The sequence below is a fragment of the Magnolia sinica genome, chromosome 7 (genome assembly GCF_029962835.1).
Source record: "Magnolia sinica isolate HGM2019 chromosome 7, MsV1, whole genome shotgun sequence".
Lineage (NCBI taxonomy): Eukaryota > Viridiplantae > Streptophyta > Magnoliopsida > Magnoliales > Magnoliaceae > Magnolia > Magnolia sinica.
Genome location: NC_080579.1, coordinates 67,641,274 through 67,668,849, shown reverse-complemented (window position 1 = coordinate 67,668,849; position 27,576 = coordinate 67,641,274). Strand labels below are relative to the sequence as shown.

The 27,576-nt window shown below is 39.3% G+C and overlaps 1 protein-coding gene across 4 annotated transcripts in view; it reads right to left on the bottom strand.

The window, feature by feature from the left end:
- LOC131251416 (tRNA ligase 1) overlaps positions 1–27,576 on the bottom strand; it is a 180,241-nt gene that overhangs the window by 35,047 nt on the left and 117,618 nt on the right. For all 4 annotated transcript variants that reach the window (XM_058252098.1, XM_058252099.1, XM_058252101.1 and 1 more), the window contains 7 exons: positions 17,421–17,528; positions 17,137–17,234; positions 16,952–17,012; positions 13,508–13,584; positions 13,347–13,418; positions 13,178–13,254; positions 1,566–1,646 (listed from right to left, as the gene is read on the bottom strand). In XM_058252098.1, the coding sequence (XP_058108081.1) occupies positions 1,566–1,646; positions 13,178–13,254; positions 13,347–13,418; positions 13,508–13,584; positions 16,952–17,012; positions 17,137–17,234; positions 17,421–17,528 (574 nt within the window). The remainder of the gene's footprint in view (positions 1–1,565; positions 1,647–13,177; positions 13,255–13,346; positions 13,419–13,507; positions 13,585–16,951; positions 17,013–17,136; positions 17,235–17,420; positions 17,529–27,576) is intronic.

Below are 27,576 nucleotides of genomic sequence, written 5' to 3'. Positions count from 1 at the left end.
TGGAAAAAAAAAAAAGATGATGGAAGATGGGGGTGAATTGGGATCGATGTGGCTTCGCACCACGGTAGTTAGCCCTTCGAAAAGGGAGGGCTTCGCACCCACTTTTGAATTCTTCCACAACTCACGAAGAGAGCAGAAAAATAAAGCAAGAATTTTTTATTAACTTCAATGAATGAAAAGAACTACAAGGGGTGCCTATTTATAGGGAGAACCCTATACCCAAAAACTCGCACCATGTGCGACACCTATTACTTGGCGATGAAGTAAACTAAAATAAAAACTAAACAAGGAAATATAAAGCGTTCACGATGTTCTAAATAATAACAATAAGCAAAACCTAAAATATAAAACCAATCCGATGAGTGGGCCACGATCATGAGATCCCATGGTGGGCTTTTCTTGACTATCGGGCCACTTTTCTGAACCAAAACTTGACTTCTAGCTAGGAGGCCCTCCCTGGGCGTCGTCATCGAGCCAGATTGATGGTGGGGTCCTCCTTCTACGTATGTACATGCGTAGGGGGGCGGCGTGAGTACGCGTGATGTCCCCATCACGGGGTCTGCTGTGGTGTGTATATATGCAATTGCTATTCTTTTGAAAATCATCACATAGTTGACGCATTGGCTACAAAGTCCAGATAAGAGTGTACTTCCAATAATTGGGACCACTATTGACATCTTACGGCTATTGACCCCACAAGGACTGCATGCATAATAAAAAATAAGGAGTCAATGACAACCACATTGCACGACAATACCATAGGGGTCGTTTGGATGACTGTAAATGGTTTAAGTGGTGTAAATCATTTACCAGCTTGTCCTTTTTGGCTGTAAGAAGCTGTAAATGGTTACAGGTAAATGATTGTCTGTGTTTGGATAGCCTGTAGGTTGCTCAATTCCTATAAATGGAGAGCCTGTAAATGAAATCACAGCCTTTTGACTGTAAATCAAATGGGGCTGAAAGCTGTAAATGATTTACAGCCTGTAAATCATTTACAGGCATTTTTCAGCATCCAAACACAAGCTGTAAACCATTTTCCTGTAAATCATTTAAAATTAGTGCCATTTATAGGCATCCAAATGGCCCCATAAGGATTGGATAAATCCTATTGATTAATGATACCACAAAGTTTTCATGAATCATATAAAACAGGGAGCCACTGACAACTATATGGCCTGATAACAGTCGGATTGAATAAATCCAATATAAGAGGGCACAGTTTGGGAAGGACCTCTAAAACAGGGCTTCATATGCAAATGGTTGATATCTTGGGGCTTTTAACACTTTCAGCAATTGGATACATGGGCCCACAGTCCAATTGGATCCTATTTCAATTGGATATTGCACATATCCGGTCTACTGGGTGGCCCGTATGCATTCCAGATGCATCGTTTTTTTTTTCTCCCACATTTACATGTAAATATAATAACTTGAAAAGATTAACAAAAAGGGCACCTCATCCTAGCAAATTATTAAACTAGAAGGCAAAAGCCTACGAGTATTCAACTTGCATCACATGTTAGAACACCAAACAGTTTTCCTAATAGAAATCAAAATGGAAATACCTTCCATGTCTGTTCGTGTGAAGCATGTATAGATTTATGCCTTCTTCTAATATAGCCTTCACGGGATCAGGAAGAGGACTCCTAAAAACACAAATAGAGAATTAGTTAACAAACAAATACCAACAGATTAATTGAAAGCCTAATTAGCATGCTTTGTACAACAATTGTGGAAGGTCATGGAAAACGACTCAATGCAAATGGAGTTCTGGTATGTTGCTGATAAACTGAGAGCATGCGTTAACAATTGCAATAAAGTAACAAGAAACACACATTATTTTAGAAGAAATAATCAAAATTCAAATCACCACCACAACCATCATCATCATCATCTAAGCCTTAGGCTAACTAATTAGGATCCACTACATGAATCATGTTCCACCATTCCACTCGGACCATATCCACAGTTAAACCAAAGGTTATCAAATCTTTTCTTACTACCTCCATCCTCAAAAAAAGATAAAATATTGACTAACAAGAGTAAGGAGTATGTAGATTACGATGTGTATTTACCACAATGCATGAAATGTTGTTAACTTATCCATGTTATACATGCTATGCATGCTCATCAAGTCAGACCATTTAAATCACCAGGCTAGTTGAGGGTGAAGCCATTGTTCGGAGTATCCATGATATTATCAAAATATCCTCAATATTATCCGTATCTCCAGCTTGACAATACCAAAAACACTGGTAGCGATACCGATAACAGTGGAAGTATCAGAAATTCCAGGTATTGACAATACATCGCTAAGCATCACAAATGTATCGCCAATATTTTCGACTGTGTAAATTCCAGGTGTATTTTGTATAGCTAATGTATCGCCAATATTTTGTATTGTTTAAATTCCAGGAGTCACTTGTATTGCTAGTGTATCAGCGATATTTCGATAATATCACCAATGTATTGATATTGCCAAAAATCTGTTTATTTAATATATATATATATATATATATATATATATATATATATATATATATATATATATATATATATATATATATATATATTATTTCAAAATTTTTTTATGGGCGAGTGGTTGTAAGATGAAATGCATGTTTGTATGTGTGTATATGTACGCATGCATGGATGGATGGATGGATCATGAAAGGAGGGCTTGATGTATGTCTGCATGGATGGATGGATGGTTGGATGTGTACGTGTATGAGTGTATGCACGCATGCATGCATGGATGGACGGATATGCATGTGTGTTTGTATGTATGTATGTGCATGCATGGATGGATGGATGGATGGATCCACCATTTTCCCCATGTCTCCCCAATTTTTCCTTGTGTCAATGATACATGCCTTTAGACCCCATTAAAGAGAAATTTCTTATTTGATTCCTTAATATGCAAATATGAATCTTTTTCACTATTATTTGATTATTAGATATGCAAATTTGTGTATTTTGGCATCTCCTGGAGTTTCACTAAAAAATTCCGCTGTTTTCCCCATGTTTCCCTACATTTTATGGGAATCGATAATATTATTGGCAACAACAATATTGTTTGTTAATCCCCAGCTAGTGAAACTTGTAGCGATACCGATACTTCAAACATTGGGGGGAGCATAGCCAAAACCCATATTGATCGGACCAGTGTTTGAAATATCGGTATCGCTCGATGTATCGGTTATCGCATGAGATATATCATTTTTATTTAATAATTTATCATACTTTTTGGGAAACATGGGGAAACATTTGGGAAATGGTTGAATTTTTCAATGAAACTATAGGGATTATTAAAAAAGACCTTAATACACACTTTCAAATCATAACAACTCAAAAAAAAAAAAAAAAAAAAAAAAAAAAAGTGCATATAATAAGTTTCCTTTGTATAGAGTCCTAAGCTATGCGATGTTTTAACTAAACTAATGCAACTATATTTAAATTGAATGCATGAAGTTTATAAATGTATCAAAGGCATGTATGATAACAAAACCAATTCATTGAAAGGCAAAAGAATAAGTAAAAATTGAGAAATGTACATATCAATGATGTGGACTGGTTGTGGCCTAGAACCACAGAGTTGTGCGGTGGCTCGTAATCATCATCTCCATCTCAACGGGGCTAGGAATAGTACTACTCCTCCACAAATCGACAATAGGGTGCCCAGGTCATAGTAGAGCGGTACCAATTAAGATACTCTTTGGCATAACATTGTAACATTGGCACTCATTCTCTCCGAACTGAACCAATACGCCCATTTGTGGGTACTGCACAATCTTCACAGTTTGTGGCTGATATGGATCTAGGAAGGGCACATATGAAGCACCTTGGTATCCATAGTGTTGGCCATATCCATACTGCTGCTCATATCCCTACCCATATGAAGAAGTGAACTCCTGACCATAGTTGAAAAACGATGTGCTATAACTAATGGAGTCACTCACCACATATCCATACTCGTATTGTGGGACAGAACTTGAGCTACTCTCCTGTGTTGGTGATCCATATCCATGTTGTGGCCTGTAACTCGAGCTCCCCTCCCTCGTCCATGATCCAAATCTAGAGCCACCTTGCTTGTCATGAATGCCTATGTCCCTTGTGCATTTTACCAATAGCTCCTCAAAATCTAAAAGCTTTCGAGTATGCTTTTTCTTTTGTAGCCTTTGATGCTCATATGTCTTATTGTAAATGACATGGGTTTGTGGTTCTCTTGGACGAGAATCATGGTTAGGGTCCTGCGTAGCATGATCGAAATCCTCCTCCCCATTGAAAGAGCTAAGAAGCCTTTGATCCCGACTCTCACCCTCGCCGCCATCATCACCATTATTGCTATTATCATCAAGATCATCATCACCCTCATAGTTGTCATCACCATCACCGGACCCACCCCCCACATCTCTCTGACTCAATCTAGGTGTCAGATAATGTCTCCCTGCCGCATGTCCCACGTGATAATGACTGTTGCAGGCTGCCCTCTAGACACCTCGTCAATGGATCGAATGCCTCATCAGGAGACCTTTGCTGATCCACATGTGCATCAACATCAATCCCTTGTCTCACTGCCTCTGCCGCAACATGTGACTCTGGTCGCCCATCCGAAGCATCCAAGTCATCTGACCTAACACACAGGTAAACTAGGTCCTCCTTGTCATCCTCAACATATGCATTCTGACCAACCATCATCAAGTCCAGTGGGTCTTCCAACTCAGTTCTTCTTCCTTCAGCGCGAAGCAGCCTCTCTCATAACGTCATATTGTAGTGACGATACACTAACTTCTAAAGCCTCTCATACCCTAGTCTATTGTGTTTATTTGTGTGAATGATGGAGAATGTACTCCAATTCCTTTCACAGGGTGACAAGAACATCGTCTATGCAAGCACACGGACAACCAGTCGCTGTAAAACCTTACAGTCAGTCCCGTACATGGACTACCATTCACCTGCGTATCATAAAATTCTTTCATTAGTTTTAGATTTTCCAAAATAATATGAAATTTAAGTTTACCATAGTAACTCACATGCCATCATGGTGTTCCTTGACTTCACCGCAGGGGGGCACACAAACATTCCAACCGCATCGTGGAATCTAATAATCTGTTGATGGCGTATAGCAACAAGGGTGAGTATGGAATGGTTGAGAATAAGATAGGGAGAATGTATATGTGGAACATATTTACCTCACTACTAAAGGTGTCTTTCCTCGTATAGTCGGGGAATAAGTGATTATACACTTCATGTACAACCCTATTTAATGAATTGTCTTCATAGAGATTACTGCTGTAGTGGTATCCGGGATTCAGAAAATAAGCTAAAAACTAACATTTATACATCAGTACAACCGTCGTTTATTATTGCATATAGAAAAAAAAAAATCATGTAAGTAATTACCAACCTGATGTACTTGGTGAGAAAGTGTCATTTCCTAATGGTCGTCTATTATTGCATGCACCCACTTATATGCGCTGGGGGCTTTAACCTTAATGGCCTATTTCATCAGCTGTATAGACAAAGACAAAGAACCATTGACGGATTTGTCTCCTTGTCCATCATTCTCAACACCACATAAATGGGCTCTAGAATACCCACTACACTACGCACACAATGCCATAATGTATTTATTAACATCAACTCCTTGATTCCCCAAGTTACTCTCTCCACCCTCTTTTTCCATTCTTCGTAGTCATGAGAGGTGAAAAGTTCTCGTAACCTCTATTTGTGTTTGAGGAAGCTACTTAAGGCGATATAATTTGTGGCAAATTGCGTCGCTCTGAGGCGCACTATATCCCCACCACACCTCTCTCACATCGTAGCTAATAATCATGTGTGGTTGTATATGAAGTTTGTGATGAGTCGTGTGTCAGTAATAAGTTCTTCACTGATGGCCTATCCCTGATCACATCCAGCATGAGATCGATGTAATGGGTTGCGCATGGGATCCAGTACATATGATATTTGTCTTGAATATTCTTCCCCGCCTTGACAAATGCACTCCCATTGTCCGTAACAAACTGCACAATGTTTTTCCTCCCAACATCTTGCATGACAATGTGCGTTAGTTTGTAAATGTATTTAGGATCTTTAATCTTATTACTCGCATCATCGGACTTTAAGAACACTGCCTATCCCCTGCAATAAACCATAAAATTTATGACCGACATTTTCGTTGGTCCGTTCCAACCGTCACACGTGATGGTACAGCCATACATCTCTCATGACTGTTTATATGAATCCATGTATGTGTTCATCTCTGCGTATTCATAATCCAAATACTTCCCCATGATCTCAAAGGGCGTGGATGGCTGCACACCCTCACCCCCACGCTGCACTTCACTTATCATAATCTTAAAGTGTGGGCTTGCTGCAGTATTCGTGGGGATTTGATCAAAAAATAAAATAAAATTCGCGATAAACTTTCCAACTTTCTTCCTCGCAACTCCTCCACTAAACATGTCCTTTAATTTCTTTTGTGTCCCTCCCGCCTCTTTGTACATCATCAGATCGAAAGGTAGATCCGGTACCCGCAAGCTACTACTCCTGCCCATGCCCCATAATCCTACCCGCCTACTACTTTCCCCTCCACCACCCCTAGAAGTCCCCCTTGCTCCACTACCCCCTGCCACATTTCGCCTTGCTCCACTCCCCCCCACCACGCTTATGGATAGATCCTTCAAATCTACGCATACTCGTGTTCCGCCTCCTCTCCTAATCTCTCTCCCATTGATCTAGTATGGAATCTTAAACTGCGCGTCTATATTCGGGATCATCATCGTCATCGTGATCCACTACATACTCGTCACCTATATATGGTGGCCACCCCAACTCCTCCCTAATCTCCCTTTCTCATATATGTCGTTAATATTTTGTCTTGACATATGGTCCTCATCTCTTTTCGCACATCCTATGGGCACATAGGGCAGTCCACAATATTGCGATACCTTCCCATTAAATGCTCCTTCAAGCGGGTTACCCCCCACTCCTCAATACATGGCCACGTAAATTACATGTATTGCCAAATCGATTATTGGGAGTAGGCTGGTTGTATTGTCACCCTATATCAGGTTGTCTCCCTCCTCTTCCTCCTAACATATTTTATCTCTAAAAGAATATTATGTTAAAACTTGTTAGGGCCCACCTTGGTGCATGTGTTTTATATCCATGTCGCTCATCCATTTTGTTAGATTATTTTAAGGAATGGTCCTAAAAATGAGAATTATCCAAATCTCAGGTGGACCACACAATAGGGATTTCCACCATTAGAAACTTCCTAGGGCCCCAAAAAGTTTTTGATGGTGTAAAATTACCAGGAAATAGATGGATGGCATGGATAAAACACATACATCATGGTGGGGCCGTAGAGCACTATCCAATAGCCAATAAGCAATTCAAGACAAAAACACATGCATATATAGTAAGACACCAAAACTAGATGGTCCCATGCATCAGTATGTAGAAAAAAAATTAGGAAATCAAGAATATTGATGTAGGTATTATTCTAAGTTGCAGAAAACTTCCCGCTATGGAAAATTTCCAAGTCATCCTCCATTTCTACAGTTCCCATCAGATCAACGATCTGGATCGTCATCAATGGGCCCCACCCATACTGAATTCGTGAGAGGTTGCAAAATGTACATTTGATTTGGCATGAGATAAAAAATGAGGTAGACCCAAATCTCATATGGCCCACACTACAAGAAAGAGTGGTGATTGAACACTCACCATTAAAAACTTCTTAAGGCCCATAAAAGTTTTAGATTGAGCTGATATTTGTGTTTTCTCTTCATTCAGGTGTGCATGACCTAATCAATAGGTTGGATGCCAAATAAACATTATAGTTAGTCCTAGAGAGTTTTTAATGGTGGGCATTCAATCGCCACTGTTTTCTTGTGGTGTGGTCCACTCGAGATTTGGATCTCTCTCATTTTTGGGCTCATCCTCTATAATATTATGGAAAAATAGATGGATGGCTTGTATAAAACACATATCTATCGTGCGAGGCCCACAAAGCAGTGTCATTAGCCACCTCGCTACTGATGCGTTCCCAAGATAGATCCGAGGTGGGTGGGGGGCCATTGTGATGTATGTGGCCACATCCACACCGTCCATACATAATGAAAGCTCATTTTAGGGAACGATTAAAAAAACGAAGCAGATCCAAATCTCAAATGGACCATAATACAAGAAACAATGGTAATTGTCCATTAAAAACTTCTGGTGGGCCACAAAATTTTTAGATCAATCTGATATTTGTGTGATCTCTTCATCCAAATCTTTGTGACCTTATCAATAGGTTTAATGGCAAATAAACATTCTGGTGGCCCTTGTAAAGTTTTTAATTGTGGGGATTCAAGTAATATTGTTTCTTATAGAATGACCCACATAAGATTTGGATCCGTTTCATTTTTGGGATCATATCCTAAAATGATCTTTCAAAATTGTTGGATGGTGTGGATTTAAGACACATACATCACCCTGAGCCCCACAGTCAGGGTCCCACCCACCTCCGTGGATCCGAGTCTCACCTGATCCCTCGGAATGTGGACGAAAGTGGATTGGCTGGTGTACGGCACATTGCCAATATGGCTAGTGTGTTGACGTCACCAAGTTTTGTGGGTCCCATCATGAGGTATGTGTTATATCCAAACCATCCGTCCATATGGCAAGCTCATCGTAAGGCTTGAGCCAAAAAATAAGACGGATACAAATATCAAGTGGACCACACTGCAAAAACGTAGTGGGGGATTAAACGTCTACCATTGAAATCATTTTGGGATCACAAAAGCTTTGGATCAATATAATATTTGTTTTTCCTCTTCATCCAAGTATGTGTGACCTTATGAACAGATTGGATGGAAAATAAATGTTATTGTGGGCCCTACAAATGTTTTAATGGTGAGAATCATTGTCCCCACTGCTATTTGTGGTGTGGTCCACTTGAGCTTTGGATATGACTCATTTTTGGACTCATGATCTAAAATGATCTCACTAAATGGATGAACCGGGTGGATGTAATAAATACATCATTGTATGGCCCATGTAACTTTGATCTCGTTTGAACCATTCGTACAACTCAGAGCTCGACGAGTGTTAGTGCTCGTCTTCACACGACAAGTAACCACACCAGCTGTGGTGTGTGGTACACCAGCCAATCTGCTTCCGAGACGGACAATCCTGTCATAGGCTGTGGAGTCTACCTTGATGTATATATTTTATCCAAGCCGTCCATCTATTTTTTCATATCATTTAAGGACATTATTTCAAAATTTAAGCAGATCCAAATCTTGGGTGGACCACACCAAAAAAATTAAGCAGATTCATATCATTTAATGGTAAGTGTTCAATAATCACTATTTTGTGTGGTGTGGTCCACCTGAGATTTGAATGTGCTTAATTATTTGGACAACATCATAAAATGGGTTATAAAAATGAATGGATGGAGTGGATATACAACATATCATCAAGGTGAGCCCTACAATAAGCATAACACCCACTAAGTTGTAACACAGGTAACATCTAATCCACGCCATGAGTCATGGGTGCTTACTTCGTTGTGTACTGAGTAAACTCTGTGGGGTCCACCATGATTTATATATTTTATCCACGCCTTCCATCCCTTCTACCATATAATTTTAGGGCTTGAGCCCAAAACTAAAGCATATCCAAAGCTTGAATGGACCACACCATGGGAAACAGTGTGAATTGAATGTCTACCATTGAAAAATTCTCAAGGGCCATAGAAGTTTTGGGTCAAGCTTATATTTATGTTTTCCCTTCATCCATGTTTTTGTGATCTTATGAACAAGTTGGATGACAAATAAAAATCTTGTGGGGCCTAGTAAGGTTTCAACAGTGGGAATCATTATTCCCACTGTTTCCTATGGTATGGTCCACTTAAGCTTTGGATATGCTTCAATTTTAGGTTCAACTCCTTAAATGAGCTGGAAAAACAGTTGGACGGCATGGATAAACCACATACATTCGCGGCGGGCCCCACGGAGTTTTCTCCGTATGATAAGAGCGTACCGAGTAACTCAGTAGGCAATGCGATTTTGATAAGCCTTCAGCAGAAGCCATTTTAGAAAGAGAGAAGAGGGTTCTGGAAAATCCCCAAATCTTCTCCTCAATCAAGCCCAATATTTTAAGATTTTTACAAATTTCTTATCGAAATCTCCATTGTTGTATCCATTAGAAGAAAAAGTGATGTAGGACCAAATCATAAATCAAATAACATATGAGATCAAGTAACAGAATTAAGACAATTAACAAAAAAATCACAAACATTATCATAATCATCACGAATCTCATGAAAACCAAAAGAACAACATGCATAATTCTAACCTAAGTTACCAATATCGTCACACGAGATCATTAAATAAAAGGAAACTGCGATCTAATGGATGTAGGGACATCCAATTAGCATAGGATATAGTCTATTTCAAAGTAAAAGACCTAATACAATCTACGGTAAAAATTAAGGTTTAGGTAATTTGGGAAAGTAGGAAAGTTAGGGATTTTATATTTAGGGTTAGGGTTTTGGGAATGAAAGAAATGGATTTTGATATAAGGATTATGGCAAACCAAAAGGGGTTGTGTGTGGCTGTACAGCCGATCTGAAGGATTCACACATGTGATTGTATCACATGTGTGGCATGGGATGGATGGGTTTACATCGGTTAGGGTTTGGATGGTAGATAGTAAGGGAAAGATGGGTTTAGGAGAAGATGAATGCTTAGGATGGGAGAATCGAAGAACTTGAAGAAAATACATTGATGGAAGGGAAAAGAGATGATGATGTGGGAATAGATAGAGACCTCACAACTCCGTTGATGAAGATTTGCTTAACACCAATCTCCCTTCCAAATCACATGGAAGTATCTTCAAATCTCATGAAGATGTAGGAAGAAGAAAGCAAGAGCTTTTTCTCTCTTTTTTGATATCATAAAATCCAATGAGGGAAAGGGTCACACGCCCACCCTCTTTTATAACTCCAAGAAAATTCAAAAATTACAATAAATACCTTGTTTTGTGACTTTTTGAATAAAATAGTCCTAGTCTAACTAAAATCAACTAAAAACACTCATAATGGTGTCCAAACATAACATAAACAAAACTAAATCCTATAAACTGATAAAATCTAAGAAAAACTACAGTGAACGACCCATGATCAATGGCCTGATCATGTGATCTAACGACCCGATTGTCACATCCCTCCAATCCAACGGTCTGGATCACTCCATAAAGCAGCTCATGTTCATCTTCCCAGTGTGGGGTCTTCCAGATGCTCGCACATGCACATGGGGTTTTCAGCACAATCAGAGGTACTCGCTAGCCACAGGGAAATCAGTGTAGCCCGCCTCCTCCTCTGATACGTATGCAAAGGTATATGTGAAGTGATGTCCTCATCAAAAAGAAATAGGAAAATTAAAATTCTTTCGCACTTATGGCACACTGTTGTCGATTTATGAAGTGGCTCACCAAATTCTACCTCCAATTACGCAATCTTTGTTTACAGGTACTAAAATCCCCTCTTACATGGACTCTCCAGTTTTTCCTCTTTTTATTTTAAAATAAAAAAATATATATATATATAAAATAAAAAAATTCGATTTTTTTGTAATTACAAAACCCCACATCTCTGGCCTCTTATTGTCGAAATAATCGTTGGTTGTTGGCTACAGTAGACTCGTGAGTTCGTGACAAATTGCACACTTTGTAGTAAACCCGTGAGTTCGTGATACAATCCGAAAAAAGATACATGATAGTATCCATAATATCAATGATAGTGAAGAAAATCATGTGATATCTTACGATATATCACGTGATACAAAGAATTCTGCTTTTTTTAAAAGAAAAAACTTCCAAGTGGTTTCTGGTAGGTTTCGTGTCACTAGATAGCGATACAATAATATCGGCCGATATATCGACCGATATTATCGATATTGCGAACACTGGATTGGACCATGATGGTTACAAGCAACGAATAAATGTGCACATGCATGTGTTCAGTGGTCCATGCATCCAAAATGCATTTTTACTGGCTATGAATATCAACGAATTCTTTGAGTTGCAAGAGGTGTTTTAGATGGAATTCAAGAAAGAGGTGTTTGCCGAAAGAAATTCATGCTATAAATTAAAGGGCCATGTGAAACCAAATAAAAAGCATGTGAGAGCAGAAAATCATTGGCAGGAGAAAACAAAAGAGTCAAGAGAAGTTTCTCCACCTAATTATGCACATTTCCTTCTCTACAATTCCATCTCTGTCAAGGAAACCAAGATATCCTTGATGTGCCAACACCACTTGATAGTGCATGATGGCTTATCGAAATATGAGGATCAAACCATTGCTAACCAGTGGTTTTGACTTTTAAACTCAAGATAAATTCTCTTGACTTCAAAACTCAAATTCTTTTCTAATATATCAGCTAGATCAGATCAATCAACTGCCATTGGATGCCAAAGATCACATTAAGAAAAACACAGCAATTTGGAATGGGTGCAACAAGTTCGCTGCAGAGATAATTAAACTTGAGTAGAGCTTTCTAATATGGACACACCATAACCTAGTCAAGGAAGGTGAGATCATAGAATAGAGGTCATTCACGAGACCCATAACTGGTGATGGATCAATACAAGAACAATGTACTCAGAACATGGCGACCATGGAAAGGAAATCTGTGCAAGGTAATCATTGATGGAGATAGTTCTAATACTTCTCTTAAGAGAGAATACTAAAATTGAACTGAACGATAAGAGACTTCTTAAAGTGTACAAAAGCCTTTTGGTTCAGAAGTACTTAAAAGTAAGGCAAAACTATCAAGGTTCTTTCCCAACTAGAAAGATATGTGGATGAGGTGTAGCTTGACGTGCTCCTGATGGAAACTTATCGGATGTTCTGAAGTCGACAACACAACAGACACCTAAACCCCTGATAAATGTGGGAATAAATAATGTCTGGTTCTACTGAAGAAGTTTGGTGACTCTTGTGATGAACATAATGGAAAGAAGAACAACTATGATAGTATAAATTGAAACAACCACTTTGGGTGGGTAAAATTCCATAAAGTTCAGACTATAATTTTTTGCCCCTCTTTCATGTCTTTCATAGAAAAGTACAGATTACAAGAGACCAAACTATCTTGCAAAGTGCAGCCGAGAATGCCCTTACCTATCATTCCTGAGCAATGGCATCTTAACAAGCGAGCCAAAACGTTCCGATAGTTCACTCTCAAATTCTCTGCGATTCTGAAAGGAGGAAGCAGCAGTTATGGAGAATGAGAACTCTTTGAAGTTACATATGTGTTCAGTACATTACAAGCATCATACTAACATCATACCTTGCCCTCATAAAGGTGGTAAAACATTAGCAGAACGTAACCCGCATTTGGTGATGCCTTGTCAAGATTTCCCTATAAAGAATGTAAACCAGAATTTAGAAGGAGAGAAACAGCTATGAGAAACAGATCAAACATATTTGACGTGAAGAAGTGGAACACACCGGGTGATTGACTCGTTGAAGCACACGGAAAATGAAAACAGCTAATGCATCAAGTGAAAATGGATTTGAATCAGTTCCTGCAAAGCAAATGCCACAAACAGGGAAACCACATAATTAGATGATAAAAGTTCATTAACAGAATGGTAGTTATCTGAATGGGGAATTTTAAAGATGGCTATAAGACCAGTCATGCTTTATGGGACAGGATGTTGGGCAGTTAAGGAACAACACGTTAATAGGATGTGTAGCCGAAATGAGGATTTGAGATGGATGAATGGCAAGAAAAGAAAGGATAGCATTATGAATGAATGCATTCGAGGGAATTTAAGAATACAACCAATAGGTAATAAGATAAGGGAAAGTAGACTTAGATGGTTTGGACATGTGCACAGAGAACAAGAACTGTGGCAGTTAGTAGTGAGAAACAAGTCGAAGGCTCTAAACAGGCAAGGGGAAGGCCCAAAAGGATATGGGCGGAGGTAGTACATTTGATGACCTATGGTCAAGCTGAAGTTATGACACTTGATAGTGTCGAATGGCAGAAAAGGATTCATGCAGCCGACCCAATTAGTTGGGATAAAGCTTGGATGATGATGATGATGATGAACAGAATAGTAGTTATATCATATGGATTGCTTCCCAGCCTTGTGAAAGGCCTTCTGCGGCTTAACAGTTACTGTTCCATGTGAATGATGGCAATTTTAAACTTAAAACAAGAATTGAGAGGCAGGCACTGGCATTGTTTTCTCATGTGCTAGCGTTACTACATGTTGGAAATAATGGTAAGATGTAGTTGTATACCAGATATTGGTTAGTCAAGCACATGACAACATGGCTACCAACCAGGAAGGTGGCATCAATATCTGTCTGCTTGACCAGCAGGGTAACTTGTGATCTATAGGTTATATACTTATATTGCTAGAAATCGGATGTGATTACATATTCTCTATTAAAGTTGGGTTTGAGTACCAGTGTTTTAAATAGAGCATGTAGCGTTTGAAGCATTGCATAGCATCAACACTACGTAGGGTGCCTAAATAGCGTCAACACTACGTAGGGTTTGAGTACCAGTGTTTGAAGCATAACATGACTATAGCACAGTTTTCTGTTTTTTCCCCTTAAGAAACAATTTTATTCTAGTTTTAAGTCATGTTGTAAAATGGTGGTGACCATTCTTTCTCACACGTGGCAAGGATGTAGAGCTATCCAGACCATCCAAATAGTGGGCCTTATTGTAGATGGAGAATATATGTACATGCACCCATATCAAACAATCTTAACCATCTTTAAGTGGGCCTCCACGTGGGGCCGAGGACTCGTGAAATAACGTCAATGGTATAAAACTCGCATTATAAGAAAACCTTTTAAAAATAAGGGCCTGTTTGGGAGTGTGGATTTGGAACCCCTTGGATTCAGAACGCCTTGGATTTGAAACCCCTTGGATTTGAAATCCTCCTGTTGTGTTTGGCACCCTGGACTTAGAATCCCCTGTAATCCAAAAGTCGCTATGCATAGTATATTTATAAGGGTTTGAATTTAATTACTAAGTCAACTTTAATGTCTCTAATTAGTGTACATATGTAATGTTTGACACAATGGTGGTGATAAGCCCGTTGAAATATATACTTTGCCCGAAAATGATGAAATTCCAAGTCTCGGATGAGCCACAAGCACAAGATCACATCCGAGTCACTAACGAACAATTTTTAACTGTTGATTTACATAGACAATGATTGGATGGCGCAGATCGTTGTATTAAAGTACTTATAGTGATGCAATTCATAATATGATTGTTTCAGGATATCATCAGTGGGCCATGTGCCCAATAGATCAATAGCCCAGTGACACACATGTTACACATGCAACTCTTGGAAAGATTTTAGATGTACTCCAAGCTTTCACCTTGGATTTGAAACCCCCTGGTACATTATGGTGCCAAACATACCAGGGAATTTGAAAGCCCTCTTTCGACTTGTGCACCCTGTCCCCCAACCCTTTTTTTCGATTCTCTCAATCCACAAAGCCATTTAAAACATGGGCCTTTTTTATGCTGTTTTTACATTTATTCATACTATTTATCTTATTTTCCCATTTTTAATTTAAAATATAAGTATCGTGTAGCTTACGCTATACGCTATAGAGGGTTGAACACTATGCACTATTTAAAACACTAGATTTGACAGACGAGCATGCCCATTTCTAAAAGGTATTGCCTAGGAAATTGCCTCCAAGAGCCAAAGGGTTTCAGGACAAAAGACACATGAAAAATGAGCATGTTAGAAAGCCATGTGAGTAGGGACACACAATAGTACCTAAAAGTGCCATATCAATGCAGAGATATAAAGTACTACGTAGAAGATTTGCATCACACCATAGTATTCATATACATTGCTGGTTGGAATTATGGACAATAAAATCGCAGTTAGAACGAATGTCCTATGATATATCTGAATTAATGAACAAGAGTCTCATAAAGATGAGAAATAACCTAACAAGCACAAACCTTGATCTGATCCCATTTAAAAACCACGTAATATCCTTTAAGGTGTCTCGTAATTTCCATTTAGTCATTAAGTCATCACTGATAATTAAGAAGGGTTACTAATCTAATGGGGATACAAAAACAATGGATGGCGAATGTGAGAAAAAAAAAAAAAAAAGCACAAGAAAGTAGATCACGTATCTCAAAAGGGAAATTCCTGAGAGACTAACCCTGAAAGAAGAAGAGAAGATGTTGCTATTAACAGTGCAACTAGTTGTTTCATAAATATGTTGTTCAATTCAACAGGAAAAGTTTCAACATGAAATGAGACAATAGAAATCACTTTCGAAAGTGTCCCAGTCATTTGATTAAGGTACATATCCATTCATCTGGAGTATATAAACAAACCGCAAATGGGATCTATTACCAAAAGGTTCTGTGTGGGAAAACATGATCTGTGTTTGAGCATGGAGGACGCCAGGCAACCAATTGTTTCTCCTAAAGAATTTCAAATGTATGCAACATGACATCTCGAGGAAAAGAAGCATTAAGTTATCAGATTGTGATCTTAAGTTTAGTATCCAATATCAGCACAAAGCATATCCAAAAGAGAACACTTTGATCAATATTTGCTTCTAGAAAAATATCTTAAGGTTTACAGTTTTCCTAAAAACCAAGAGAAAAACTATTCAAATCCATTTAATAAACTTGCCTATAGTGTCCAAATGCATAGGTGATATAAGAACAAAGTTGCAGAATGGAAAGATTTACAGGATGTTGCAACATCAGCACTGGTCCTAGTGAATGAGCATCTAAAACTTGGATTGAGATTTCCTAATGGTTGAGGGAGTATTGTCTCGATTGAAAGTTACATTCTTCAATCAGAAACAGGAAAGCCACAACCATAAGTCACTGAGGAAAGAATACACAGAACAACAGTTATAGGGGCATCGAGTGACAACCTTCAGAATCAGGAACAACCGGAACAGCTGAGGCCCTTGTGCTCCGGCACATGCCCTCAATCTGCAATAAGAGAAAAATCATGACTAATAGGCAACTCAGAGAAAAGAGAAGGTGCATTAAAAAAGTTCATGATTTTCAAAGGAAGAACACACCAACAATAGCGTAGAGAGGAGCTTCATATTACCTGCCTCCAGACTTCTTCATTTGGTGCATTTTTATCAGCAAGGGTTATAACATAAGGTTTTTTCTTGCGTTCATCAGCAACCTTCTGCCAATATTTTCCTGCAAATATTGCACTTGAAAGGAATTAAGAGGCCAAGAACATAGATAGCCTCCTCAAAGACAGTAACTATTTGACAAATTCAGTTGCATTCGGACACACAGTACGTTGGGTCTAATTTTAGAAATTAAGAAGTGCAAGAAAATTTAAGTAACATGCTAGAAAAAATGGCTTTTCTGGGAATGCACCTTTAATGAGATCTCCCATCAGACTGTGTACAGATCGGTTATCTCCAAGACCACCAGGAGCACTTAGTATTTCTTTGCATAGTGCGGACTTAGCGCAACCAGGAATGCCTAAAAAGAAGTAAATTGCAAGGCAGCCATCAGGATTTATGTATATAATACCAACAATGAGCTAATCAGAAATGATGAAAATTAAAATTATATATTAAGAATAATTGATTTAAGTAACTGATGTTGGAAAAGCCAAAGAACGTGAAAACTACAAAGAGGAAAAACGAGCAACTAACAAAACCATTTAACAATTAGTACAAGAAACCCAATAATAGAAATACTCATTTAGCATGTTAGTTTCAACAATTTATGTTGACCATGCATGTGGTGTGGCACCCCGTATTGACCTTACATGTTGCATGGCTTACCTGTGATTCATAGTTCAACAGCACATATTGCCCATACTATAGGCCTAGGACATCTCTTGTGATTTAAGACCAAAAAGGTATTTTAGTCATTTTACATAAGGAATGGGAGAGTGGAGACCAATTCATACACCTCCTTCCCTTAATTGTCTTCTATTCCATTTTTCTCTTCCCTTTTCTTCTTTTCACTCGTTCTGTAAATCGTGCATGATATCAAAGCCAACTTGATCTGGGATTTCTTTTTTTTCTTCCTTTTTTCTTTTTTCGGTTCTCAACCTTTACTTCATTTCTTTCTTCCTTCTGTTGTTCGAACCCTAGGTCTACTCAGGATTGATTTACTTCCAGGAAATTTAGGATTTTTCCTGTCATTGTGTCTGCATAAACCATGTTGGTTGTCCTTCTGTTGGATGCAATACTACATGGTGGTGATGCTTTCCCCTTCTCAACATCAGACATACGAAAGAATATAACTAAATGCAGGGATGATCTATATTGTTCCAGATGTATTATTGGTTTAAGAGCAGGGAGTATCACATGGATACAATGCAATGGTCAAGTGATAGGAGGTGTGTCTAACAGCCATAATGATAGTCAGGCAATTGGAGGTGTTTCATGCTACCCAATTTCAATACAAGCTGTGTTTTCCTTATCAGATTGATTTACTCTTCTTATTATGGAGGGAAAAGTTGACAGTAAGGTTATGGCATTCAATCCATCAAACCTTCTTGAGGTTTAGAAGACTTCAGCCAAATTAAAAGGATCCAACTATCTTCAATCGTCTAAACCTGTTCAAGCTTTCCTAACTGTGAAAAAGAAACTAAAGTATTTAACTACAAGTAAACCCAAGGTGCTACTAATTACAACAAGTGGATTCAGGAGAATGAAGAGATTATGATCTCGTTGCGGAATGGTATGGAACCCTTAGTGCTTTGTGATGTTTATGGACACTGCCCATAGAGATATGGAGCTATTTTCATCACTACATGAGATTTGTTCATCCATTCTTCAAAGAAGAATATCTCACATTTTTTCAGTTACTGCAGGGACTTTTTGTTACAGCAGGATGATATAAGTCTTGGAGAATCATATGCAAACTTGAGAGGCATACAGGCAGAGTTAAATGTGCACCAGATTAGTAATTTAGAGGCGGCAACTTGAAGAGTTATGAGTTGCCAAGTTTTTACCGATCTTAAATATGAGTATGAACAAGTTAAGCTCAATTTTTGGGAAGTAGAGAAGTCAATCAATTTTCTTTTCTCTTTCTGATCTAGTTATTGAGACAAGTGAAAATGGCATTTCCTTGTTCCGGTATCCTCTTTGTTTTGAATCTTTGGGTTTGGACACATACATCAGGTAGGCCCCAGGGGTGCAACTACACAGCATCATGTGCCACCAGACTATTAAAAAAATTCTATACGTGGTTGTAAAACAGCCACGTCTCTTTCTCGTTTAAAAAGAAGAGAGGAAGGAAAAGTGAAACCAAGTGGTAGCGTTCGGGAACCACGTTGATGAAGAAGAATCACGGCCACCACATCAGTAGACGAGGAGGAAAGAATTTTTTTTGTTACCTTTTTTTCTCCATCTTGGGACCACAATAGGTCCCTTTTTTCTCCCCCCACCCCGCTTCAGAACCGAATCACATAACAACCTTTGGTCATTATCAGTACGAATCAGCCATTATGGACGACACATAACCATTTTAGTATACCTTGGCAGGGACATCTAATATTCCATTTTGGTGGTTAAAAATACATACATAATAATGTATGCGCATCTCTACCATTGTACAAAATACCATGGACCACGGCGTGCCTCATATAGTAAAGTCAACAACATAGACCACTACACCTTCATTCAGACTGTTCAAAAGGTTCGGATCGACCCAAATTATCTTCCACAAAGCTTGCAAGTAAATTTGAAGTCACAAAAGGTCAATCTAAAGCCTACATTGCTCATACGGTTAATCCAGCAGTTCAATAATACACCCAAGTCACATGTTATGTGAAGATCTCAACAGTGGATCAAATTATTTGATGCTCAAATTCAACTTCAAGCAACCGAATCAATCAATTGTCCAAATCCACAAACAAGAGCTTAAAACAGCCCCCATATGCGAAAAACATCTCCTAAAAGCCTTGGGAGTGTATACAATAAAAAACAACTGAAATGAGCCGTGGACAACTTGAATCACACAATCTTGTGGGATCGTGAGACCCTGCTGCAAGCAGCACATGGCTTTGCAAAAAAAGTTGCAGTTCCCTCATTACACATCAAAATTGTGTGATCTTGGGCTTGTTGGAGAAATAACCAAACAAGCTTTCAAATCACACAAAAATCACTTCATTTGGATAACACTTGAGCCATGAAAAATGGGCCCAAAGTCTCACATTCGTGTGAACAGTCATGCAAGATCTTCAATAAATTGACCATATCTCCCTTGCTACACATTGGAATGGTGTGATCTTGGGCTTGTTGGAAATATCACTTAACCAGACTTCAAATGACATCAAAATCACCTCATTTCAATATCATTTTACACATTAAAAGTTGGCCAAAGAGGCAGGTCGTGCAACCCTCTCTTCTCAAGCGACCACCCGTGACACCTTTGATAAATTGGCCACATCTCCCTTGTCATGTCTCAGAATTGAGTCATATTATGCTTGTTGGAAATATAATTTCACAAGATTTTAAATGAGACTAATTTCGTGAAATTTGGATGTCATTTGGTACCTGAATTAGGAGCTTCAATTAGCTGGTCACAGAGCTAGGTGGTTGGGCCAGATTTTTCCCATTCCTCTGATGATCATAACCATCTAGATCATGATCCAGAAGGTTATGGATGGTTATGGTTCAACCCATGTGATGTTTTCAGGAAAAAACCCTTCATTTTCAGTGCCAAAAGGGGAAATCACATCAAGAGCCGACATCGTACTGGACTAAAGAAACAAGCTCTTTGGTGCAACCCTTCAAGTTGGAGAGCAAAGTTTGTGCAACCCCTCTTATTGTACTTAAAGACCTCTGTAACAATTAATGAAAGTGCGTTAAAGATTAGTAAAGGAAGAATTGAAGGTGTTAGATATTACTTGCATATTTACTATCTTTTTTTGTCCGAGACTAGAGAACCCTCTTTACTAGAAAGGGGTTTGCTTCTATTCTTTGTAATATCTTATTATTTACATTTTGTAAACTGCCGACATCGTGCTGGACTAAAGAAACAAGCTTTTTGGAGCAACCCTTCAAGTTGGAGAGCAAAGTTTGTGCAACCCCTCTTATTTTACTTAAAAATCTCTGTAACAATCAACAAAAGTGTGTTAAAGATCAGTAAAGGAAGAATCGAAGGCGTTTGATATTACTTGTTTATTTACTTTTTTTTTTGTCCAAGTCTAGAGAACCCTCCTTACTAGAAAGGAGTTTGCTTCTATTATTTGTTATCTCTTATTATTTACATTTTGTAAACTTAGGAATGAAGAGAAGCACGAAATTTATGGTGAAAACATTCCATGCTACAAAGAAATTGGGACAACATTATCCAACTCCATACAAAAATTCCTTCCATCCAATGCAAATGACAAGGGGTGGTCATTTTTAAGGTGTGTGGACCAAAGAAGTCAACCATGACTTGAAGTAGTCTCCGTGTGAGTACTTTGAGAAATTTGGTAGAGTGATGATGGCATATGGGTTAAAACAAAGCCAGAACCGCAACGTGAATCAGGACAAATTGTGTCGGTAGCACTGTTATAAATAGCGGTAGCGTGTTGCATAGCATTCAATCCTCTGTAGCGTGTAGTGTAAGTAGTGTAGCATGTGGCGTAAGCTACACAATCCTTCTATTTTTTTAATTTAAAAATAGAAAAAAAAAATGATAAATACTAAGGAAAAAAACAAAAGATCCAAAAATCATAAAAGATGATTCATTTTTTCAAGTAGAAGCATGTTCAAACAAGTTATTAATCATCATTTATCAAAATCCAATCCACATACATAAACCGAATCAAATTATTATCACATCAACAACTTTTTAAGTGAACTATAATTAATAATGTCTAATTAAAACCACAAGTCACAATTATGAAAAGAAATTAACATTCCATAGGTTGAGAGTATTAAGTACACAAAACAAAATATAATTACCCTTTAAAAAAAATACAAAATATAATTACCATTTATTTTATAATAAAAAAGGCGTAACATACGCTACATACTGATGGGGACATCATGCGCACGCCCTGCCACCCTATGCACATATTCAAGGAGGAGGGCCCCACTATCGATCTGGATCGACGACAACATCTATGGAGGGCCTCACGGTTAAGGGTTGTGCTATTGAGAATTGGAGTGGACCCGATCATCATATGGATTCTACCATTGGATCTCATGATCGTGGCTCACTACCCTAGATGATCTAGGATTTTGAGTTTCGACTATTCTCATTATTAGAAACATCATGAACGGTTTTGATTGCGTATATTAGTTATTATTTTATTTACTTCAACTTTAAGTATTAGTGTGCACACATGATGCAAGGGTAAAATTGGCTTTTAGGGTTTAGGGTTTTCTTATAAATAAGCAACCCCAAGTAAGTATTTTTCAATGAAGTTTATGAATAAAAAAATTCTGCATTTTCTTCTTCTCTATCTCTTTGGGTTGAAGAATCGAATTGGGTGTGAAATCCTCCCTTCCTCGAAGAGCTAACTACCGTGATGGGAAGCCACAACCATCTCAAATCATCCTCACTTCTTTACACCCCACATTTATCATCTTCTACATCTCTCCCATCTTCAGATTCACCCCTTCTTGTACCCAAGTTCTCTTCTACAATAGATTTTCAGATTCTGGCCCATCAGAGAGGCTAAAACTTCGACGGAGTAGCACGCACAAACTGTGCATTGGATCGACACAAAATTTGGCATGGAAGCGGTCCTACCCTAGCCAATCGTAGCCTAGGAATCATTTTCCGACTTTGTGGGCCCCACACACGTGCAGACGAGTGGTCATGCACGTGCGCCCAGGGCCAATTGCTATCCACCCACATGGCTCATCTCAAGTTCCATCTTTCTTCTATTTCCCTCCTCTTTAGCCTTAAATCCAGGCCCTTAACCCTAGAGAATCCCAAATGCCAATTATTCTCAAATTTACAAACCCTAGATTTTCCCCCGAATTGAAACATGGTGAATCTCTTGAATTGGGGAACAATCCTTTGTAAGAATGGATGAATCTTACACTCCTTTGGGTTTGTTTATTTTATAATTTTATTTGATCCAGCCCTAAACTTGTGTAGGCTTGAACCCCCATAGATTTCCCTATTTGAATACTTAATCGTATGTTTGAAAACTTAATCGTATGTAGGATGTGGAATTTTGTGATTGTTTAAAATTGGTATAATCTAAAGCTTGAACTCTTGCATGTCATATTTAATTTCATGTCCTGCATCAAATTTGGTATCAGAGCTGACGTTTTTACAGGGGAATGCATTGCATGTTTAGGGTTCAGTTTATTTATGTCCATTATGCATCAAGTCTCATCATATAGGGCTCTTTAGGACCCATAATTCACAATATGGGCTACTAAATTTTCTGTTGTCAAAAAATCTACAAATTTCATGGCTGAATTTTCTGTTAACAAATTATTTGGGCGGTTATATAGCTGGAATTTTAGTAGCATTATATAATTTCCTTCATATAGAGTACTATAGGATCATTTAGTCCCATTTAGACGCATATAGTTCCCTTAGAGGGTCTTTGAGTTGAGTGAGTGGTTGTATGCCCACACGTACTGGTCGTGGTTTTGGTTTGCACCCTACGCTAACCATGGAGCAATTGCAAAAGTCCATGAACAACATAACCCGGCAGTTTGAGTCTTTGGGTGGGTGCTTAGAACAAAGTATTGACCAACACTTGGATCAGCTTAATGTGCATGTTACCCAACCAGAGACCTCCACCCGGGCAAACACCACCATTGAGGAAGATGCCCAATCTCAGGCAGGTGGTCAGGAGGACAGACAAGGGAATGAGGGTGGCCAAAGAAATGGTCATGGGCGCGCACCCGTGCACCCATCCCGCGAGGGGCATCATGATCATTGTGACCTAGATGCATAACTCCTCAAGGGAGTTAGAGTAGAGGCCCCTACATTTAATGGCCACTTAGACCCTAAAGCTTTTCTAGATTAGTTGGCAGACATGGACTACTATTTTGAGTGGTACGACATGTCGGATGCTCATCGAGTCCGATTTGTCAAAATGAGGTTCGTAGCCCAAGCAAAGAGATTTTGGTCTACTGTGGAGTGAAAGAAAGAAAGGTTGAGGGAGCCCCCAATAGTCCATTGGGGAGAAATGAAAGAAATTCTAAAGGAGAAGCACATTCCTTTCTTTTATCACTTGAGGTTGGGTGAAGATTGGCAGTCTCTTTGACAAGGTTCCATGAGTGTGGCCGAATACATTGAGAAGTTCGAAAAGTAATTGACCCCGGTGTGAAGTTGAAGAGGATCCCATACTCACTCGTGCTCAATTTAAGATGGGCCTCCTTCTGACATTAGGAGAGAGTTGCTTGTCAAGGACATATACACTCTTGAATGGATGTATTAAGTAGTGTTGGAGGTCGAGCAATATCCCAAAGCATCTGTAAGAAGACGTTTTGAGTCTTGTGATTCTGGGGCTAAGGCAAACCCTTTTGGGGCTAAGCCTGGCACTGGATATCAATACAAGCCTTCCAATTGTTCTCAGTCTAGGGCCAAGGATGATAAGGGTAAAGGAGTTGTCGGGTCTAGCTCGTGCAAAGGTGATGCAACTAGGTGTTTTAGATATCAGGGGTTTAGTCACTTTGCCCACCAGTGTGGCACAAAAGAGAGCACCAAGGTGTTCCTTATTGATGGGCGAGTAGAAGTAGTGCCCCCAGAAAGTGATGGTAAGGATGAAGAATATAAGCCAGCAGAGATCCCTAGTGATGAGGAAGAGGGAGCGTAAGACTCTGTGACCCTTGCAGTTATATGTTGCGCCTTTGCCCAAGCAAAGAATACCAATGATTGGTGCCGCAACACGATCTTCTATACCTACGCAAAATGTGGTGATAAGAATTGCAAGATGATCGTGGATAGTAGTAGTTGTGCCAATATGGCATCAACTGGCATTGTGAGTCGTTTGGGCTTAAAGCTTGAAGCCCATCTCAACCCTATAGATTGTCTTGGGTTGATGAGACTTCTATTTCAGTCTCGCACCGTTGTCTTGTTCCTATTCAGTTTGAATCATATAAAGACACATTCTGGTCTGATGTTGTTCCCATGGATGTTGGCCATATCATTTTGGGTAGGCACTGGCTCTATGACATGGATGTCACCATATTTGGTCGTTCGAATGTGTATACATTCTGATTTGAAAGCAAGAAAGTCAAGTTAAATCCTCTCCCACCCAAGAACACGACCGGAAAGGAGTCCACCATAAATAGTGATGTAAGCGGATTAAAGGAATTGAAGGAATCAAAGTCTAAGTCTAAGCCTCTCTATATTCAAAATGCCAAAGACTTTGAGCGAGAGACTGATTCGAACTCGATGGTGTATGCCCTTATGGCTAGGGAAAGTGCACCAGAGGCTAGTGTAGAGTTACCCACTGAGGCTATTCCGGTAGTGGATGAGTTTCGTGATGTCTTTCCTGATGATCTACAGGATGAGCTTCCCCTTATGAGGCAACACACCATTCATTTAGTCCCTGGGGCAACTCTACCAAACCTCCCTCATTACATAATGAACCCAAAGGAGCATGCAAAGTTGAAGAGGCAAGTTGATGAGCTCCTAAAAAAGGGTTTCATTTGAGAGAGCATGAGCCCGTGTGCTTTGCCCACCCTTCTTACATGTAAGAAGGATGGCACTTGGAAGATGTGTGTTAATAGTAGGGCCATCAACAAAATCATATGCAAGTATCGATTTCCCATATCACGTCTTGATGACATGTTGGATATAATGGCCAGCGCTAATATCTTCTCGAAAATTGACCTTAAAAGTGGTTATCACCAAATCCGTGTACGCCCTGGCGACGAGTAGAAGATGGCCTTCAAGATGAAGGATGGGCTATACGAGTGGCTAATCATGCCTTTTGCACTTGACTAATGCCCCAAGTACCTTCATGCGTGTGATGACCCAAGTGTTGAGGCGCTTCATGGGGAAGTTCCTAGTCATCTATTTTGATGATATCCTGATTTATAACATGACCAAGGAACAACACCTCAACCATTTGAGGCAGGTTTATGGGATCCTTAAAGTCGAAAAATTGTACGCCAACCTAAAGAAGTGTTCGTTTATGTCTAACAGTGTTATCTTCTTAGGTTTTATTGTGTTAGCTGAGGGTGTGTCGGAGGATCCGAGAAGGTCAAAGCCATCATCAATTGGCCTGAACCCCGCAATATTCACGAGGTGCACAACTTTCACGGCTTGGTCACCTTCTATAGACGTTTCATTCGAGGCTTCAGTTCCATTATAGCTCCCATCACGGATTGCATTAAAAAATGAGAGTTTCAATAGACGAAGGCAGCCTCGAAGGCCTTCAAGGAGATAAAGATCAAAATGATCGAAGCTCCAGTTATGCGACTTCCAAATTTTTCAAAAGTTTTTTAACTTGCATGCGACGCGTCAAGAGTCGACATAGGAGGAGTACTTAGTCACGAAGGGCACCCTGTTGCCTTCTTTAGTGAGAAATTGAATGAGGCGAAGTAAAAATAATCCACCTATGACAAAGAATTCTATGCGGTAGTACAATCGTTGCGCCACTGGCGTCATTATCTATTGCCGCAAGAATTCGTCTTGTTCTTAGATCACGAGGCCTTGAGATATCTGAACTCTCAGAAGAAATTAAACCCTAGGCACGCCAAGTGGGTCCAGTTCCTTCAAGAGTATACTTTTGTGCTTAAGCACAAGGCCGGTGTAGAGAATAAGCATGTCAGCGCGTTGAGTCGTCAAGTCGCGTTATTCAATTCCATGAGTGTCGAAGTCACAGGGATAGAGCGTATCAGAGAGAATTATTCTGAGTGCCCAGATTTTGGAGTTGTGTACGCATCATTGTTAGAGAGTCTGTCAGGTGCTAGTGGTGAGTATTTGATATTGGACAGATATTTGTTTAGGAGTGACTGTTTATGCGTACCTCGCACCTCCGTCCATGATTTTCTTGTCTAGGAGTTACATTTAGGAGGGGTCATGGGTCATTTTGGTTAAAACAAGACCATTGCCCTAGTGGAGGATAGATTCTGTTGGCCAAGCCTCAAGCGAGACGTGACCAAAATTATAGAGCATGTTATACTTGTCAACTGGTAAAGCAGAAAAGGCAGAATACGGAGCTATATGCACCTTTGCCAGTTCCATTTGCCCCTTGGCAGGACATCAGTATGGACTTCGTGCTTGGGCTCTCTAAGAGTATTCGGAAACACGATTCTATATTCGTTGTCGTGGACCCTTTTTCTAAAATGGCCCACTTCATCCCTTGTTTGAAGACCTCTGACGCATCTCATGTTGCCAAGTTGTTCTTTAGTGAGGTTGTCAAGCTTCATGGGTTACCCAAAACTATAGTGTCTAACCATGACGCGCGGTTCATGAGTTATTTTTGAAAAACACTATGGCATATGATGAGTACTAGGCTCCACTTTTCTTCTGCCTACTACCCTCAAGCCGATGATCAAACTAAGGTGGTCAATAGGAACCTAGGAAATTTGCTCAAATGTTTAGTAGGGGAGCACACCAGGACATAGGACATTGCACTACTTATCAC